Raw genomic sequence first — 18,279 nt, forward strand, 5'->3', positions numbered from 1 at the left:
TGCTTTTTCTGATTCTGATTTGAAAGTACGTCACGTCACGACACGACACGAGAACGGAGAGGCGTAGAAGCTGCCTTTTCAATTGCAAGAATGATGACATAAATTTATTTAAATTGAGGCTGTTTTTCGCTTTGGTTCTCCTTCCATCTTTCCATCTGAAGATTTCCCTCCACAGTCACGCGTCTGTCTGTCTGTATGTATATGTATCTGTGCCTGTATCTCGTGTGTTAATGCGGCAACCTGTTCCCTCCCCAAAAAACTTTCGAATACACACGCGCCACACGATGTTCAAGTGCACACCGAATGTGGCTCAAGTGCAGAGATGCCTTTCACATGCTGCCTCCCATTCCATTGGGTGACTGAATCACTGGGTGATGGTCACAGTCGCCGTTGCAGTTGCAGTTGCAATCACGGCTCAGCCTTCAGCCTATTCTCATCTCTCGAGTCGCCATCGACGTCGTTGTAGGCCCAGTTAGCCATTTAGTTGGCCGCTAAATACAATCTCCAGCGTCGGGCCCGGCCTTGCACATTTGATGAACTGCACTCGATTCTGAGGGATCAACAGGGCAGTGCAGTCTAGGGGGGGTGGCAGGTGGGGTGCTTTGTATTATCATGCGCCATAATTTCTGTTGTTTTTTCCGCAAAAGCCTCGGCGACAGCGATGCCAGCGCTTGAGTAGCACTCGAGTGCCATAATTACAAGTCACAAATACACTGCCGGGTACTGGGTGCTGCCTCAAGGGCAGAGGGGCAGGCGGTACAGGGGGAAGAACACCTTTAGGCGTGCATTGTTAATTAATTTGTTTGTGTCGAATGCAGCGACCGCAAGAGCAAGTGCCAGTCGCAGGTCCCACGTCCCAGTCCCAGTCCCAGAGGCAGGGCTAGAGACAGCGGGAATGAGTGTTCCCCTCAAAAGCTGTGCAAAAGCCCTACAGATAATCGGATCTTTATTGTTATATTGCTTTATTGCTACTATGTATATACTGGGATGGAGAGTTGTGTGGGCTGAAAATAGATAGACAGGGAGAAAGCTAAGCCACACTGGTAGCGAGAGAGATAGGCTCCTCCTGGCCAACCTCTGCTTATATGGCTGCTGCTGCTGCTGCTCCTACTGTTGTCGGAGGGATTTATGGCTCTCTACGGAAGTAAGCCCCCTGCAATGCATTCACACACACACACACACTCACACTCACATTCCTATCCATAGACTCACGAATGCATTTGAAATTCTATTTGGCCTGCGGTCGGCCGCTGTCTGTTGCTTTTCCCATTGCATTGCAACTTAATAGTCGCCCGAACGCCGCAGAGGCGGTTGGGACCAGTTTTATTAGCATATATACCATATATACATACATATGTACATATACATATACTCGTATATGATGGGAGGGATAGCGGATCGATTGGCAATATTGGGGCATGGGACCGAGTCAGCTGTCCGTGACGCGCGCCACATCCCAAGCGGATGAATCTGAATCCCCGGGGTCAGGGGTTGCTGCAGATGATAAGCGCCTTGCACCTTTGCCAGTCATATCGGATTGATGCTCTCACGGGAGTTATTCAATTCAGGAAAAATTAGTAAAAATAATAATAAGGTGCAACCTACGCTGAGATTCTCTGATTTTGATTTTGATTCGGATTCGAATTCTGATTCTATTTTCTGTTTTTCGTTTGCTTTGTCCGCACTTTTTCCGTTTGCGTCAAAAGGGGTTCGCTTTTGCTGATAGCGTCGCCCCAAAGTGCTGATTAATGAGTCCTCCCTCCCTGCTCTGCTCTACGACAGGGGAGGAAGAGTTATGAGAGCCATAAAAATCATGGCTCGATTTCGATGCGATGGGGCACGGGGAAAGAGGTAGTGGCAGCCATCGACTAGGCGACTAATTCACGGAGGAAACGCTTTCAATTAGATTCAATTGAGACGAGCTGTCAATTAGAGCACAGCTCTGGCTATGACTCTGGCTATGGCTATGGCTATGGCTATGGCACTGACGATAAATGAATTTTCGGCAACGGCAAGGGTTCCATTAATTAACAGCCACAAAATGTAGCGTAGATGACAAACCACCGAATTGAGAGAGTTCTAGCATCGAAAAGCAGGAGGAAACCAGGAGAAACCGATACTAACCGACTCTCTCTCTGTCTCTGTTTCAGTGCTTAAGGAGGAACCCGACGACCTGTCCCACCATTTGGCCTCGACCGCCTGCATCCAGCTGGACGAGATGACGCCCTTTAGCGACATGCTGGTGGGCCTCATGAGCTCCTGCCTGCTGCCGGACGAAATCAACTCCCTGGACTCGACCACCTGCTCGACGACGACCAGCGTGGCGCCCCACTACCAGAGCAGCAGCCACAGCGGCAGCCAAAGCAGCAGCTACGCCAGCAGTCCCCTCAGTCCGCTTACGCCCACAGGAGTGGCGACCACAGCAGGATCGAATGGGAGCCACAGCAGCAGCACTCCCAGCATCCACAGCAACAACCAGCATCACGACAATAGCAACAGCAGCAGCAGCAACATAGATCCGCTGTTCAACTATCGCGAGGAGTCGAACGACACGAGCTGCTCCCAACATCTCCATTCGCCCAGCATCACATCGAAGGTGAGAAGGATCCACACGATTTCTAATGACAATCGCTAACCCATTTCTCTTTTCGCTTTTAGAGTCCCGAGGACAGCAGTCTGCCATCGCTATGCAGCCCCAGCTCGCTGACCCAGGAGGATGACTTCTCGTTCGTGGACTTTGAGATGCGTGCCCCCTACATCCCGATGGGCGATGACATGCCCCTGCTCACGGAGACGGACCTCATGTGGTGTCCGCCCGAGGATATGCACGGATCCATGCCCAAGGAGATCGATGCCATTCAGCAGCAGTTGCAGCAGCTCCAACAGCAGCAGCACCACCACCAGCAGCAACAGGCGTACAGCCAGTACAACCAGCAACAGCAGCAACAGCAGCAGCAGCATCAACAGCAGCAGCAGCAGCAGCAGCATTTCTCCAACTCCTTGTGCTCGTCACCCGCTTCGACAGTCTCCTCACTGTCGCCATCGCCAGTGCAGCAGCAGCAACAGCAGCAGCATGCCGGAGGAGTCTTCACCACCGATTCGAGTGAACTGGCAGCCCTGCTCTGTGGCACGGGCAATGGAACGCTCTCCATCCTAGAAGGGAGTGGAGGATCCGCCGCGGAGGAATGCTCCGAACGTCTTCAGCAGCAGCAGCAGCAGGCCACCAGCGACTTTCGCAGTTTCCAGCAATTGCAGCAGGAGTTGCAATTGCAGGAGGAACAGCAGCAGCAGGATCAGCAACGTCAGCACCAGCAGCAGCAGCAGCAAATGATCAGCCTCAGCATCGAGTGCAAAAAGGAAAAGTACGAGGTGCCGATGGCCCCCAGCTTGACTCATTCCATCGAGGATGCATTTGAGAATGACTACAGCAAGGATTGTAAGTATCAATGGAGACGAAAACAAAATCCGTCCATGTTTTGAGATAGATAGGAAGGGGAATAGATTGGGGGCTGGATTCTTCCACGAAACTGTCGCTTCCTCCTGCACTTGGAGAGGCCTAATTTTATGGCATTGCCTGACTAAAAATATCCCACAGAAAAGAGAAAAAAACATTATGTTTGCTTTATTTTTTATGATATGCTGCCAACGCACACACACGAATATAGCCTGAAACACGCCACACACCACCTACCACACACCACACACGCACTTCAACGCCTACATGTAAAAATAGAGGAGGAAAAATAGAAGAAAACTTGGGGGAAATTTTAAGAAATATTGTTGCGTGTCGCGGAAGATGTCACTGTGGCTGGACGGAGGGGGAGCTGCGGGAGAGCTAATTGATGTGGATCCAAGTTTTTCCATTCCATTGCCCCGTTTTTTTGGGTCTCTTTCGCTTCTTGGGCAGCAGTCGCGGCTCTTCTGAAGGGAAAGTGCTTTGTAAACGATTTTGCGTAATTTTCACACATTGCTCTCTTACCTTTGACACATGTCAGGGGAGGGTCTGTCCGTCTCCATCCTGATTGATGCCTGCCACAGCCCCATGGCCCTGTCAGCTGTATTGACTGCAAGTGCCTCCAGATGTGACAGGCAGGTGGGGAGTGGGAGATGCCTTTTAGGCCTTTGTGATATTTCCACCTTTGGCTAATCTCTGCCTGATTTATGCCACTCGCAAACACTCTCACATACTCATAGATACAGAAAACTGTATCTATTCTATTATATTATATTCCATTCGAGTAGATACGTGGATACACGGAGAAAGATACGGAGACAAAGGCAGCAGCAAATACACAGATACAGCTGCATACATATATGTATGTATGTATCCGCAGATTCAGAAGATTCTCTCAATTATTTATGTGCGAAATGTTCTGGCTCTCCTGGTGGCAGGCAAAATATTATTGTTTTAAATTAGCATCAATGTCATGGGCAAAGGAATTAATTTTGTCTCTGAATCGAGGAGCAAGAGGCAGGAGAGGGGCAGCAGGGTCAGGGATGGGGCAGGGATTAGGCAGCATGTTTCGACATCCCACAAGAATTCACCACCGCCATTTCCCCTTCCATTTCCATTGGGAATCTTATATGTATGTATATAAATTTTGCTAACGAATGTCTGCCTGATTCTTTTAGCCTCCAATCTGGACTGCTGGGACCTGCTGCAGATGAACGTGGCGGAGGCCGCCGTTAGTCCGGCCGCCTCGCCCTCCCCCTGCAAGGTGACGACCATCCAGCTGCTGCAGCACCAACAGCATCAGCTGCAGCAGCAGCAGAACATCATATTGAATGCTGTGCCATTGATAACCATTCAGAACAACAAGAGCATCCTGCACCAGCAGCAGCAGCAGGAGCAGCTTCAGGAGCTAATGCTGACCGCCAAGCAGCAGGCACCCGCCGCCACCATGAAGCTGCTGAATGGAGCGAGCATTGCGCCAGTGACCACGAAGGCAACCATTCGCCTGGTGGAGAGCAAGCCGCAACAGACAACGACGCAGCAGCAGCAGCAGCAGCAGCGCCTCGGAAAGGCAGCTATGCTGCAGACCCTCGTTCCCCAGCAGCAGCAGCAGCACGGGAACAAGCGGCACCTCAACAGCCAAGCGAGCCAGGGGAACCAAGTGGAATCAAAGCGATTGAAGAGCGGCACCCTCTGCCTGGACGTGCAGTCGCCGCAGCTGCTGCAGCAGCTGATCGGCAAGGATTCGGCCCAGCAGCAGACGCTGGCGGCCAAGAGGGCAGCCGGCGAGCGCTGGCAGCAGACGGCGGAGGGCAAACAGCAGCAGAAGCTCCAGCAGCAGTCGAACTCGGTGCTGAAGAACCTTCTCGTCAGCGGACGTGATGTAAGTGCCGGCTACTGCATTGTGCCAATGCGGCCCAAGAAGCAGCTAGCCAAGGTCTAGACTCCAGACTCTAGAGGTTCTAGAGTCAGGAGACCACAGACCAGAGACCTTCACCCGCCTCTCAATTAGCTAATGGAAGCCAACGCCAACCCAAACCCGAAGCCAACGCCAAGGCTATGATTAATCCAAGGAGTTGCTAAGTTACTCGTAAACCACACGGACAAGCCCATTTCTACAATTTGTCTTTGTAAATGGATCGATTTTATATAAAACTAAAACAAACCTCTCAAGTGAGAGTGGGGGGCGTTATAGTCGTGTAGTCCTTAGACCTAGGAAGTAGCCGATAGCCGATAGACGATAGACGATAGCCCTAGATGATAGCCCTAGATGTGTAAGAGCTGCAGTTGCAGCTGCAGCGTGGACTTTAAAATTATAAATTTGTAGACTATTTAAAATAGTGCGAATGCGGATGCAGATGCAGATGCGAAGCGGGTGAGATGAGATGAGATGACGAGGATGTATCGCGTGTATCTTTAATCTTTAAGTTTTAGCTTGGCGCGCGATTTGTTGATTTCATTTTAAGTTGAGACCGTAAGCCATAAGCCATAAGCATGTTGTTATACCTTCTCTGTTCTGTTGAGCATAAATACTATACTATTCTGTTGTACATAAAATAAAGCTAAAACCGTAGACATAGGCAAAGCGATTGATAGATCCACCGCGAGTGCATCACAGATCACGGCGGATCGACAGATCGCAGACTCCGGACGTAGTTAGAGGGGATGCGCTAAAGCGATTAAGCGATAAAGCGCAACTGATGACGTATGAGTAAAACAATTGCAATAAAATTGTAAACTATAAATTCAAATATGGCAACTTTAAGTTTTTTACTGTGATAGCATTTGCTTTTTTTGTTTGAGTTTCTGATTCTTAATTCTTGATTATTGTTGATTGATTCTGGCTGATCTGATCGATCATCCCTGTATTGTATCCTTTGATCCTTATAATTTCTGTTGCCTTATTCGAAGAATTCTGAATTTGTTAGATGTGTAAGCAAAGCAATTGGACTGAGGCAGAAGAAGTATGTACGGGGAGTGGAGGATAGAGACAGGTCATAGAAAGAGATGGACAGAGACAGGAAGCGTTTGATTCGAATTCATTTTTGGGCTTTTTCGTTGTTTGTTTGTTTGTTTGTTTTGGAAGAATGAAAATACTGTAACAAAAACTGTGTAAATTGTCAAGATTTGTGAAACGAAAAGAGTAACAAAATTGAACATTGAAATTCGAGCGCTGAACGTACAAAAAAGAAGAGGAAGCAAGTGAAAAATCCCTAGATAATACAACTAAGACAAAAGAAAAGAAAACAGAACCCACTTTAAGCTAGAAGACAAATTCTGTGCACTAATTCTCTAGTGAAAAGTCAGACACACACAAACACAAACACACCACACCCTCACCTATACCCTTATCTATATACATATATGTCTAAATATATGATATATATATAAAAATACATAAACATAAACTATTAGCAATTAAAAGAACAATCCTCGTCAAACAACTCAACGGATTATATATATATATATACATATATATATATAGATACGTACGATATATAGTATATAGTAAAAGTAATAGAGCGTATATAGAACAAACCTCGGGTCGCCACTGAAGCTTTAACTTGGCCTCCGACTCCGACTCCAACTTGGATACCGCGTAGCCGAAGCCTTTGATTCGTTTGTAATTTAGTTTATAGACCTTTTGTTTTGTTTATATTATTTGTAGCGTTTTAATACACACACATAAACGAAGGAGTGATTTTTCCAAAAAACAGAAAACCTTATACATATATTTATGTATATTATTACTTTAATTGTTTTGATTTTTCCTTCCATTGAATATTTTAAAAACCTTTTATTGATTTTCTACACTGTGCCACGTACTGACCTACATACATCATGCCTCTCTGACGAGTGGGGGGGTCAGCGGTCGGGGTCCGTATTACACAACGAATAACCTATTGTGTCGTGAGGCCCCCGCACTCACTCTCCCTTGCTTACCAGCTTAATTAACTTTGCCTCTGGCCCCTGCCAGGCCTTGTCGTGTCTGACGCACATTTTCCCCCTCTAGATGGATTGAGCACCCTCCAGAGCCAGCACCCGAAAACGAATCCAAAATTATAAATATCCAGATGGCAAATACTAGTATACAGACAGTCGTACGAGTGTAAGGCAAACAAATTTACACGCAACTGCCCTTCCCGTTCCCCTGCCATGCCCCTGCGGCAGTCGTCACCCTTCCTGCCACAATTTAAAATGTCAGAGGAGAGCGCCTCCTACACGATTGACACTACTTTAGTCAGGCCATTGAGCTGGGATTCTCTCGGATTCCATGCCCAGCAGATCCCGGCAGCACATTAGCATTCCAGCGCGTGCCGCATTCTCGCTTGATTTTCCCTTCCGTATTGATTTTGCACCTCTCTTAGGCCCACTCCCAACGCCCCAACTCCCACTCTCATCTGTGTCTATCCTCTGGCTGTTTTATTTTGCTTTTTTGGAGCACACAGCTGACACAGCTCTGGCTCTCCGCTAAGTCTCACTCTCACTCTCTATCGCTCTCACTTTCACTTTGACTTTCGCTTTTCGTTTAGGCCGAAGGAGAGAGCCAACGCCAACTCTCTTTGCCTCAGCCGCAGTCTCTCTTTCTGTTTCTGTTTCTGCTTTGCGGCACGTGTCCCTTATATATTCGGGTGCCCGGGATGGGTTGCTCCGCTGGTTTTATGGGAAACACGAGCTTCCCAGCCCAGGCCCAGGCACAGGCACAGGCACAGGCACTGACACACGGCACACAGCACTTGTGCGTCATGGCTGCGGTGGTGTCTCCTGGTAAGGCCTGCACTAATGAATCGTCCGCTTCCCCTAATTGGCTGCGGTACTTGCAGCATGCTGTCGGGGACTGTCACCGGCACCGGACCAGACCCTGGCCAATTTGCATTATCCTGCGAGACATGTGTGTGCGTGGGCAAATATTTGCTGCCTACTTAGGGGCGTTCTATGCATCATTTACTTTATTTCTCTTGCTTTTTGTATACTTTGTTATGTGTTTTGTTTGTGCTGCTTTTTTGTTTGTGGAGGCTTCAAAGAGAAGGCTTCTCTGGTCGAAATAGAACAATTCATAGGAGAAATTGCCAGACAGACAGACAGATCGGAACCGAACCGAACCGAAACTACCTCGCGGGCACCTCATGGCACTCGCAGTACTGTAAACCGAAACTACCTCCGGAACGGAACAGCCATCAAAGAACTCTCAACGAAACAAAATGAAGGCCAAGCGTGTTCTCTCGCAATCAGCTCAGAAATTATAGGAAATTATACTGTTAGCAGGAATCCGCGAGACGAGACTAACACACTAACATTTAACATTTAGAAAAATTGAAAAGCAATCCTTGAGTCCTGTATGTAGCATTAGGCAGAAGAAGAAGAAACTAACTAGACAAATACCGTACATATACATATATACAGACAATTAGCATATACATACCTATATGTATTCCTCTCGATAATCATTTAGTCAGAGCTAAATCCAGATGCAGATCCAGATCCAGCTCGAGGCGAGTCCGAGTCCGAGGCGGATTTGAGAATATTTGAATAATTATTATAGCCCGAAAAGACTGTGAGCCGAAAACTCTCAAAAATTATATACACAACTCGAAACTTATACATAGATATAAGCAGGAAGCCCTGGGAGATGTAAATACATACATACATATATAAGAAAGGATAAAATTCGAAGGAAGGAAACACCAGAGAACCGAAAGTAAGCTAGAGAACTCTCAAAATTAATCGATGTGGCTTTAACTAAAATAAAAACTAAAGAACTAAAGAACTATAGGGACATCCACTAATCTACATAATAATAGATATGGGATAGGATATCGAGACGATAGTATTACGACCCCCAGAGCAAGTCAAATTTGAATCGACTAACGATAACAATAACATTAACATTAACGACTTCATATGTTTATACGATCAATGATCCCCAATACCCAATCCCCCCCATCCCACATTTAGTTGAATTTTTCGCGTTACGTATGGCAGAGAGAAGGAAATAGAGAGCAGGGATAGGAAAGGGAGTGGGAATCGGAATGGAAATGGAAAGCAGAGAAGAAATGGGCGGAAGATAGCTTTATCGAGACGGAGTGCAAAGAGATCGAGAATCGAACAGAAAGTACATACAACACCACAAATATACCACATATACCTCAGTACATGCATAAGTACAGTACGATCGTGTAGGCCGACCGACTTGAGCGGTGCGGCACTCACATACTACTACCTCGTGTACACATACATATGATATGTATCCTCCGGAGTAAAGGAGGTCAATGCCAGCGCATCACCAAAGACATTATACATTTAACTAAAATATACATACATATACACACATACCTCTAGTCCCCGTATACCTATAGTCAGTCCCCTATACCCCTATACACCTATGCCTAAACCTAAACCTAATCCGACATTTGATAGTTCAATACACCTCTTAGTGAATGTTGTGCGACCCTTTGATTACGATTAAAAATACAAATACAAATACGATTACCATTACGAATACGAGTGAGCCCTATATCCCACCCCCAATGGGGATGTGGATGAGGCGAATCGTTTTTTACTACCTCCCATTCTTGTTGTATGTGTCTCGCATTTATAGCAAAGGATTAGCTAAACTAGAGCCCAAGTATGACTAAACTAAACTAAATTAAATCTTAAAAGCTAAACCAAATCTAGAGCAAGTAACGTAAACTTAAAGTAAACTAAATGTTGTGTCATTTTTATAGCCTAAAACCTACATACCTCGGAAAACGAAAACGAAATGCTTCAGAGTCAAGTAAAGTAAACGAAACGCAAAGTACATTTTAGTGAAATTTTTGTGAGAAAATAAATCATGCATAAGCCTCCTTCTAGTACACCCTACCACACCCTCAACACCACAACACACCACACCACACCTTTCCCCACTCTCCCATCCCTAAATCAGATTTATTGTGCGACTTTATTAGCTGTGCTGTAATTTTTGGCTAGCAAATAAAGACAAACAAGCGAGGTGCTGCTCACTCATACTACACCCTCTACACCCATGACATTTCCGTTCCACGGCGGCAGCTCTCGATTCAGCCGACTCATCATAACTCAAGTCAAAGACGAAGTCAAACTCAAAGAGAGTCACGTCGGAGGTGACAAGCACTTTGTGCCCCCGCTGCAATTGATTTGGCGGCTGGATGATTTTGATTAATGCTCTTCGTAGCTACATATGTACATTCTATATGCTGTATGGATAAGATTGAGACCCAGTCTGGGATGCCGCCTGCCCCAGTCAATTTGAAGTTCATTTGGGGCCTCTACTTCTCGTTTGCCTTGCTGATTAATTGTGCAGGCATTATGCACAATTAAAATATGATTGCTCGAAAGGGAGTATCAACAGGTTGCAGGCACCACTTTAGTTGTATCTTTGAGAAGAGTTCGTCTGCAAGCCCTGACTCGGCTGACTCGGAGGAGAGTGGGAACTCATTTGTCAAAGTGGCAACCCGTCGCAGGAGCACGAACAAATGAAGAGTCATTTTCATGGGGCATTACTTTTATTTGCCATGCCAACAAATCTCTTGAACCTTTCGCCTTTGCAGGCCAGTTAATTTGCAACAATTACTTGTGCCCCGTCAGTGGCTCTGTCCCGGACAGCAGTAAGCAGCTTACAGGTCACATGCCACACACACACAAACCTACCAAACAAGAGACACCGAGAATACCTCCACACTGTCCCCTGAACCTGAGATCCCCACAAGAAGTAGCGCAAATTGAAGCATAGAGACAGCGGAACTAGCCTTGAATTAGACTCGAATCGTAAGGCTAAGTGCTAAGGCAGAAACTAGTGTGTAAACGCCGCAAAGTATGCAATATTATACATATATACACCTATACAATATACATCTTATACATACATATATGTATACATGCGAATATATATGTAGTACGATACGATACTGAATATGGAATATGGAATATGATACGATATGATATCTGGATTATAAAGTATTTTAATAAACTTTTAATAAATATTTTAGTAAATCCAATAAAACAATAAAGCAAAACCCCACCAGCGAACTCTCGGAAAGCCTCCAATCCTCCAAGGATGAAGGGGGGAAACCGCACAGAAGACACCACCCCCAATCGAAGAGTGAAAATTGTGTTTTTCTTGGACCTCCATTTTGTTACAGGGGGCAAGGGAGATGGAGTAGTCTGTTTACAACTTTTCTTTTGCCGCTGTTCGATTTATGTGCATATATTTGGCCTGCCCTCCAGCATGGCATATTTGTATTGAAGGGACAGGGACACTCCCACTCCATGCCAGCCAGGGAATTGATTAATCTCTATTGTGTGCTCTATTTGCTTGACTGGTAGACTGGGAGACTGACTGGCAATTTATTAAAATCTTTTGATTGGTATAAATGATGCTGCCTGCTAATCAAGTCGGCCAAACTGGTCGTGCCTTGGTCCTCGTAGCAGTACTTGGATCTGAATTCATTATTGTCTTCTTCTGCCCCTCTTTTGCCTCTCCGCAGGAGCACTTAAGTATGCCGCACACACGGATAACTTTCGCTCTTCTCTTCGTGTAGGTTCGTCTTACGATTTGGGTTTTCACTTTCAGGCAGAATTTAAATCTTTCGCTTCGGTTGCCTCTAAACAAATGACAAATTTTCGTCACACACGAATGCTGTGACGAAATTAAATTTTACGCAATCTGCCATCATAGCATACATACGCAAGCACATCACAGCACAATGCTTGTTAAGGGGAAATATGCCTGACGACAATTGCATTACGTGTGCGCCACATTGTCTCCCTGCCACTGCCCCTGCCACAGCCATTGTCGCTGCCGCGTGAGTTATTCAACTTTATTGCTTATTGATTTCGAAGGCATCAGGAGAGGCAATCAGGTGGGTTGGGTTCCCGTTTTCAATTTCAATTTCTCCTCGTTATGACTCAGGCAGGACTCGGAAAAATGCAAACATCTATGGGACCATCTATGGTGCCTGGGCAATCCTTTTCTGCACGCACCAAGAAACCGAAACGAGAACTCGAGGCAGCGGAGCCAATTTCTATTGAAGTGCGGCTTATTCCCAGGAGTCTGCCGGCCAAGTTACGCAACGAGAGTGGCCAGAGTTTAAACTGCTGCCCAGGCTCAGGCCTAAGATGGCAGCCAGCCAAGTGAGACTGTACCTTCACCCACGCGCACAGGCTTTTAAGGACATTTGCTGCCTACTTCTTTCTGTGTGGTGTGTGCTGTGTGCTGTGCGCCTTCAAATGGGCCCCTTTATTGTGCGGTGACAGCAGATTTTTGTGCAGAAACTTGCCAGAAATGGAAGAAAAGTTTGCCTTTAATTACTTTTGTTTTTCTATTGGACTTTCGTGTGCTGCCATGGGCGTGGCGTGGCGAAGCGAGGCTCCCTCCAAAAAGCGCGTTCCAGCGGCACGTAGAGAGGCGTCGATGAAATGCGATGCGAGCCCGTGCTATAAAAAAGAAAAATCCAATTAGATGGCCTTAAACGGCTGCACAGCTCAGCAGAACGCAGGGGAAATCCGCCATAAAGTTGAGGCTCGCAAAGCCTCCGACATCAAAGTCGGAGTCCAGAAGTGAAGGCTCCTCCTGACGGCTTTCGTCTGCCAATTATTGTAATGCCCGATGGCAGGCCCGAGCCGGAAACCTTTTCCGCGGACAATTCGTCTAGGATTCTGCCCCGTTTCTTTCGTCTAGGATTCTGCCCCGATTCCAATAGTTTTGTGCTGCGTGGCAGCAATTGCCTTTAATAATTTATTAGAGCATATTAGGCCAATACCCATGAATGAGTGTGCGCGGCGGGCATGGCATGCCACACAATATATCAAACAATAAACCTATTATTCCCCGGCCATCGATGTCCTCGGGGGCAGTGCGCGTGCCATCAGAATTTTTCACCATTTCGTTACGCATACGCCCCGATGCCCCATCGTCGAAAAAAACTTACAGGGAAATATGTTTATGGGTGTCTCCTATCGCTGTATGCGGCAGCTGTTAATGTGTCTTGCTGGATGATATGCCTGGCGGAGCAATGTTTGGGAGCAGACAGACCCTTGTGCGATGGATTCCTCTGAAATGACTTTCACTTGCAGCGCGGGGCTGCTGGTTGCTGGCTGCTGGCTTTGTTCTCCCACGCGATTTGTTTGCCCATCGATCAACTTACAGCACTTTCGCTTTTCGTCTGTAATTGCCGTCGGACTGTAGCAATTAGCGCTCCACTCGCTGCAATCAAAGACAAACAAAACCCCATTAAAGCATCGCCAAGAGGAGTTCAATAGACTGCGCTTGAACCCACTCTGCCCAACACGAGTCGTGGAGTGTCGCCACATCCACATCAGCACTCCCCGTCAGGGTAATTTTTGGCAACTTTATCTTCGTCATCGGCCGTTGTCATTATTGCGAATTTCAGGCGGCAGCCATCGAATCTGATATAAGTATTCCATTCACCAGTTCCTGTCAGTCTGTCTGGGGGAATAGACAGTGACTCGTACTCGGACTAGGACTATGACCCGGAAAGTGGGAGGAGTTCTGTGTGTCAATCTAAGATGCACAGCATAATAAAGCTCTGCCGCCGGATTCTACTCGTATTTCAGCCAGCAGCAGACCCGTTCCGTTCCGGCTGTGGGCCATCATTAAAATATGATTTATTGCGGCCACCCTTCGACTGGTTTCCCGGGCTGTGGGTTTATGGGTGGCTTTTCACTGGCGGAGCCTGCGGTCTGCTGATGCCCGCTCTCGGGAGGGCTCCAGGACTTTGGCTTGTTTTGGTACATGTCTTTTGACTTTAAACAATTCCCTGGGTGGGCCTGGTCTGGCCCGGCTGGATGTGGCTTAGCCCAGTTTTTACGCTCGATTTTACAATTTTCGTTGCCTGAGAAGGTAACAACATTTGCCTCCAGGTCTCATAGAGTTAATCGCTGGCATTTGCATAGAAATGAAACAGTCGAAAGTCAAAGGTTATATGCTCCAGGGAGTCACGAGTCAGAGATTCAGGGGGTAATTAAGCTGCAAATTGGATAATTTAAATTAATTTACGTTCAAACTGCGGTCCTTAAGATGTAATTGTAAATGTAATTGAAACTCGTTAATAATTAATAGCAGTAAGTTAATAATAAGACAGTCAGTAAGTCAGTGTAAGCAAAATCGATCCATTTACTTAAACAAATTGTTGCAGGGAAATAACTTGTCACATTACCGCAATTACCGATCCTTGGTGTTCGTTTCCAGCAATTGTGTTCCGTGCGCTACGAAAAACCTCTAACTAATTGACTTTTTATTTTCTGCTCTTCTCTGCCCCCCCATGAAAAGTAGGTTAACGAGCCCGAAGACGTATCCGAGCCGATGATTATAGATGACAATTGCCTGGATCAGACCGGACCGAAATTGGCCCCAATGGGCTGCTACGGCAAGTACGGATTACCTCTGCACTGCCACACCTCCACATCGGCCGTGCTCCGTAACTATCACCACAACCCGCTGATTAGCGGCACCAACTTCCAGCTGTCGCCGGTCTTCAGCGGCTCTGACGCGGGCGGGGGTGATGGCGATGCCGGGTCAGTGGTTTCCCTGGACGACTCCGTGCCACCAGGCCTGACGGCCTGCGACACAGATGCCTCCAGCGATAGCGGCATCGACGAGAACAGCCTCGTCGAGGGAGCGTCTGCATCACCACGCAAGAGGGTGCTCATCAGCAACAGCGAGACTGGCACTGGGCTGGGGGAGACTGCATCTCCGCCTCTCGATGTGGTTCCACAGCAGCAACAGGTGGGCGAGGAGGAGGCCGAAGGATGCCCCAATGGCAGCAGCGCCCCCAGCAGGAAGACCTCGATTTCGTTCCTGGACAACAGCAATCCCCTGCTGCATACCCCGGCCATGATGGACCTTTGTAACGACGACTACATCATGAGCGAGGGCGGCTTCGAGTTCAGCGAGAGTCAGTTGGAGCAGGTGCTCGGCTGGTCGGAGATCGCCTAGGGTGTTGGAGGTGGAAGAAAAACGCCCAGTTTATCATGCACCTTATGCATGTGTGTTTGCGTGCAGGATGGGGAAATGAAATCGTTGAAATTAAAGTGAGAATCAAAGAGGAAGTAAACCAAAAGATTGATTTTGAGCCTTGCGGGAAAATAAAAATTACAGCCAACTCCCCCGACCCGCGGCCTGCGTCCCCCGACCCACGACCCTTGACCCCTGACCTCCCCAATCCCTATCGCAACCCACCCGAGAGCAGACCCCTAGCTAACCGAAACACAAACAGGAAGGGTTAACCATATTTGAATAGTTTTGTAGCCACGTTAACTGCCTAGTACGGAAGAATATACATGTATGTAATTTAGTCTTAATGTTTTTCTATATGCAAACAGTCTACACAAATAAATAGAAGAAGGAGGCAAATTTCAAAACAGAAAAAGCAAACAAGAATATATCTTGGATAAAAATGTTCACAGTTTTTGCTGAGAAGGCTCGAAGACGTTTTTGGTGATGGTTGTACTCGTTGTTATGACTTTCAAGTGCAAAAGATGTGACGAAAAAAAAAGTTTTTAAATACGTTTTACAAAAGAGAAAAAAAATTAAAAAAAAAAAAACAATACATGTAATTAGCAATGTAAGTCCGAATTTTCAACATTTTCAAGTGCTACCGACAAACTTGTAGCGGAAACATTTAAACTAAATTAATTTTAACTAAGCAAATGCCTATCGTATCGTATCCAATTTCTTTGATCTTAACTGCAGGTTATATTTTGTGCATTTGTATCAATTAAATCTTTTGTGTCGATCAATTTCAATAATTTTTCAAATTTGTTTTCCCGTTCATCCCGGTTCTTTATGTAAATTAGTTTTAGTTCTGTTTAAGGCGCAGCATTCACAAGAAATACATTTAGTTAAGATTTTCAAGTCTTTCGACGCTTTCAAACTGTTTATTTCAAATATTGTATTTTCCAAATAAATATAGAATTCATTTTGATTAAAGTTGCATGCAGAAAATCTGTACATCATTTTATTTATACTGAATGAAACGGAAAAAAATCGGGCTCATCTCTTTCAGCGGTCCCTTCCAAGGGTCCCACTTCTCCTCCATGCACCCATAATGTGCCACCGAGAAGCGTGGCCTGGTGCAGCTACTTAGTTAAAAGTAATTCAAATATATTTTACAAGTTAACTTTTTGCATACAAACGAACATTTCAGATTTCCGCGCTAACGTTAACATAGGACTTAACATTGGCCATTTAACATTAACACCAGAAAATGCAGCGTTGCCGTACTCGGCTGCGGAAATACTGCCCTGAAATATATCGAATTTTATAATCGAATCGAAATTAGCCGCCAAAATTCAAATTCAACTTAAAACATATTTTCCAGTTCTGTTGGAAATTCCAATTTATTGTAGTTTATTGTAGTGCTGTAAGGCCCACCCGATGGATGTGAATGTTCGATAATTTAAGATTTGAAATCTAATTTATTTAATTTTTATAATTTGTAGAAAATTGATTAATTTGTCGAATTGGATTTCAGAAACTACAGAGTTGGAATGCAATATGTACATATTATACAGATAGATAGATTTTGCTTTTACATAGTATATGCATGTACATAAATATTTGGCTTGTACTTAAATTTATTGAGAAAATTTGAAAGTGTGAAAATAAATAGCTGATAATCGTGCATATACATACATATGTATGTATGTAATATCCCCATGGCAGATACTAGAGCTGGACAGCAAGCCGTTGTGCTATCGGGCAGCTGCTGCGGTACGCAGAACATACATACGTGCAAGTTTTCTAAACACGCAAAGGCAATTAAAATTTTTAAGCGACATACGAACCCCCACGAATTGCACGCAGTTACCAAGGAGCATGGACATCCCACAAAAAAGATTGACCATAGCAGCCGAGCGCCGGGAAACAGGAAAGGCAGGTCAGTTTTTTCTCGCCGAAACCTATGTACCCTTGCACATTCAAGAGTGATAAAATCAGGTCCTTGTTAACCTGTTATATTGGCTTTCAATAAGATTTTGTCTCCCTGTCTCCGGCATGGAAGCCGCAAGCAAAGAGCTTCCCTTTTGGATACTTAGTCCCAGTCGCTTTTGGTAATCGATACATCTTATTGCGTCCAAGCTGAAAGGAAAACCGATGTACCCTCTCTTCTATTGTATCCAAGTTGTACAACATATCGTATGCTTAATGCATAATAATGAAGGAGCAACAACTGCTGCGGCACGTAGCTTGCAGTCGCTTGTGGCTGTTGTTGTTGTATTTCGCCTGTCACTAGGACATGCCACAATTGTTGGCCTTTAATAGCGTCGCAGTGGCTTGCCACCGGTCGGTTGGTTCGTTTTGGCTTCAGCAAGATTTGGTGGTTTCGCCAAATTAGATTACACAAGCCACTTTTAATGAAAAAAAATTAACTAATTCGATTTGAGGTTCATTGCACTATGCGCTCCGGTAAATCAAACCAAACCATTTAAGCATGGCTACTAGAGAGATGCACTACTCAGTGTCTCCTAGAGTGAGCATGCGATGGTACTCATAATCTGCATCAGAATCTGATTCAATTAAGAAATGTTAATGGCATTTGTACAAGACTTGTATAGCTGCGGTCAAAATGTAAGTATGTATGTAAGTATACAAATGTATGTCTGTAGGTAAGAAGCCACATAACGTGTGCACCAGAGATATTCTTTGCTTGTAAGCGGTGGATTGAATTTACTCCTTTTTTGACCGCAACTGAATGCACATACTTACATACATTCGTGCATATGTATATGGATATGTAATAAAGTATGAATGCAACCATTGCCGGACAGAACTGATCTTGCAAAACTGA

The 18,279-nt window shown here is 45.6% G+C and overlaps 1 protein-coding gene and 1 long non-coding RNA gene across 2 annotated transcripts in view; one reads left to right on the top strand and one right to left on the bottom strand.

Annotated features, from left to right (window-relative positions):
- Nucleotides 1-16,421, top strand: part of LOC111066654 (protein similar) — a 62,644-nt gene extending 46,223 nt beyond the window's left edge. Inside the window, exons 10-13 of the mRNA XM_041591659.1 lie at nucleotides 2,151-2,596; nucleotides 2,659-3,436; nucleotides 4,633-5,336; nucleotides 14,766-16,421. Coding sequence (XP_041447593.1) covers nucleotides 2,151-2,596; nucleotides 2,659-3,436; nucleotides 4,633-5,336; nucleotides 14,766-15,428 — 2,591 coding nt within the window. The 3' untranslated portion in view covers nucleotides 15,429-16,421. The remainder of the gene's footprint in view (nucleotides 1-2,150; nucleotides 2,597-2,658; nucleotides 3,437-4,632; nucleotides 5,337-14,765) is intronic.
- LOC121403823 lies at nucleotides 3,885-4,130 on the bottom strand. The gene is made up of 2 exons (XR_005967490.1): nucleotides 3,980-4,130; nucleotides 3,885-3,921 (listed from the first exon to the last, which is right to left on the bottom strand). It is a non-coding gene; the product is annotated as an uncharacterized LOC121403823 (long non-coding RNA).
- Nucleotides 16,422-18,279: the final 1,858 nt, after the last annotated feature.

Source organism: Drosophila obscura, unplaced genomic scaffold, assembly GCF_018151105.1.
Source record: "Drosophila obscura isolate BZ-5 IFL unplaced genomic scaffold, ASM1815110v1 contig_150, whole genome shotgun sequence".
NCBI lineage: Eukaryota > Metazoa > Arthropoda > Insecta > Diptera > Drosophilidae > Drosophila > Drosophila obscura.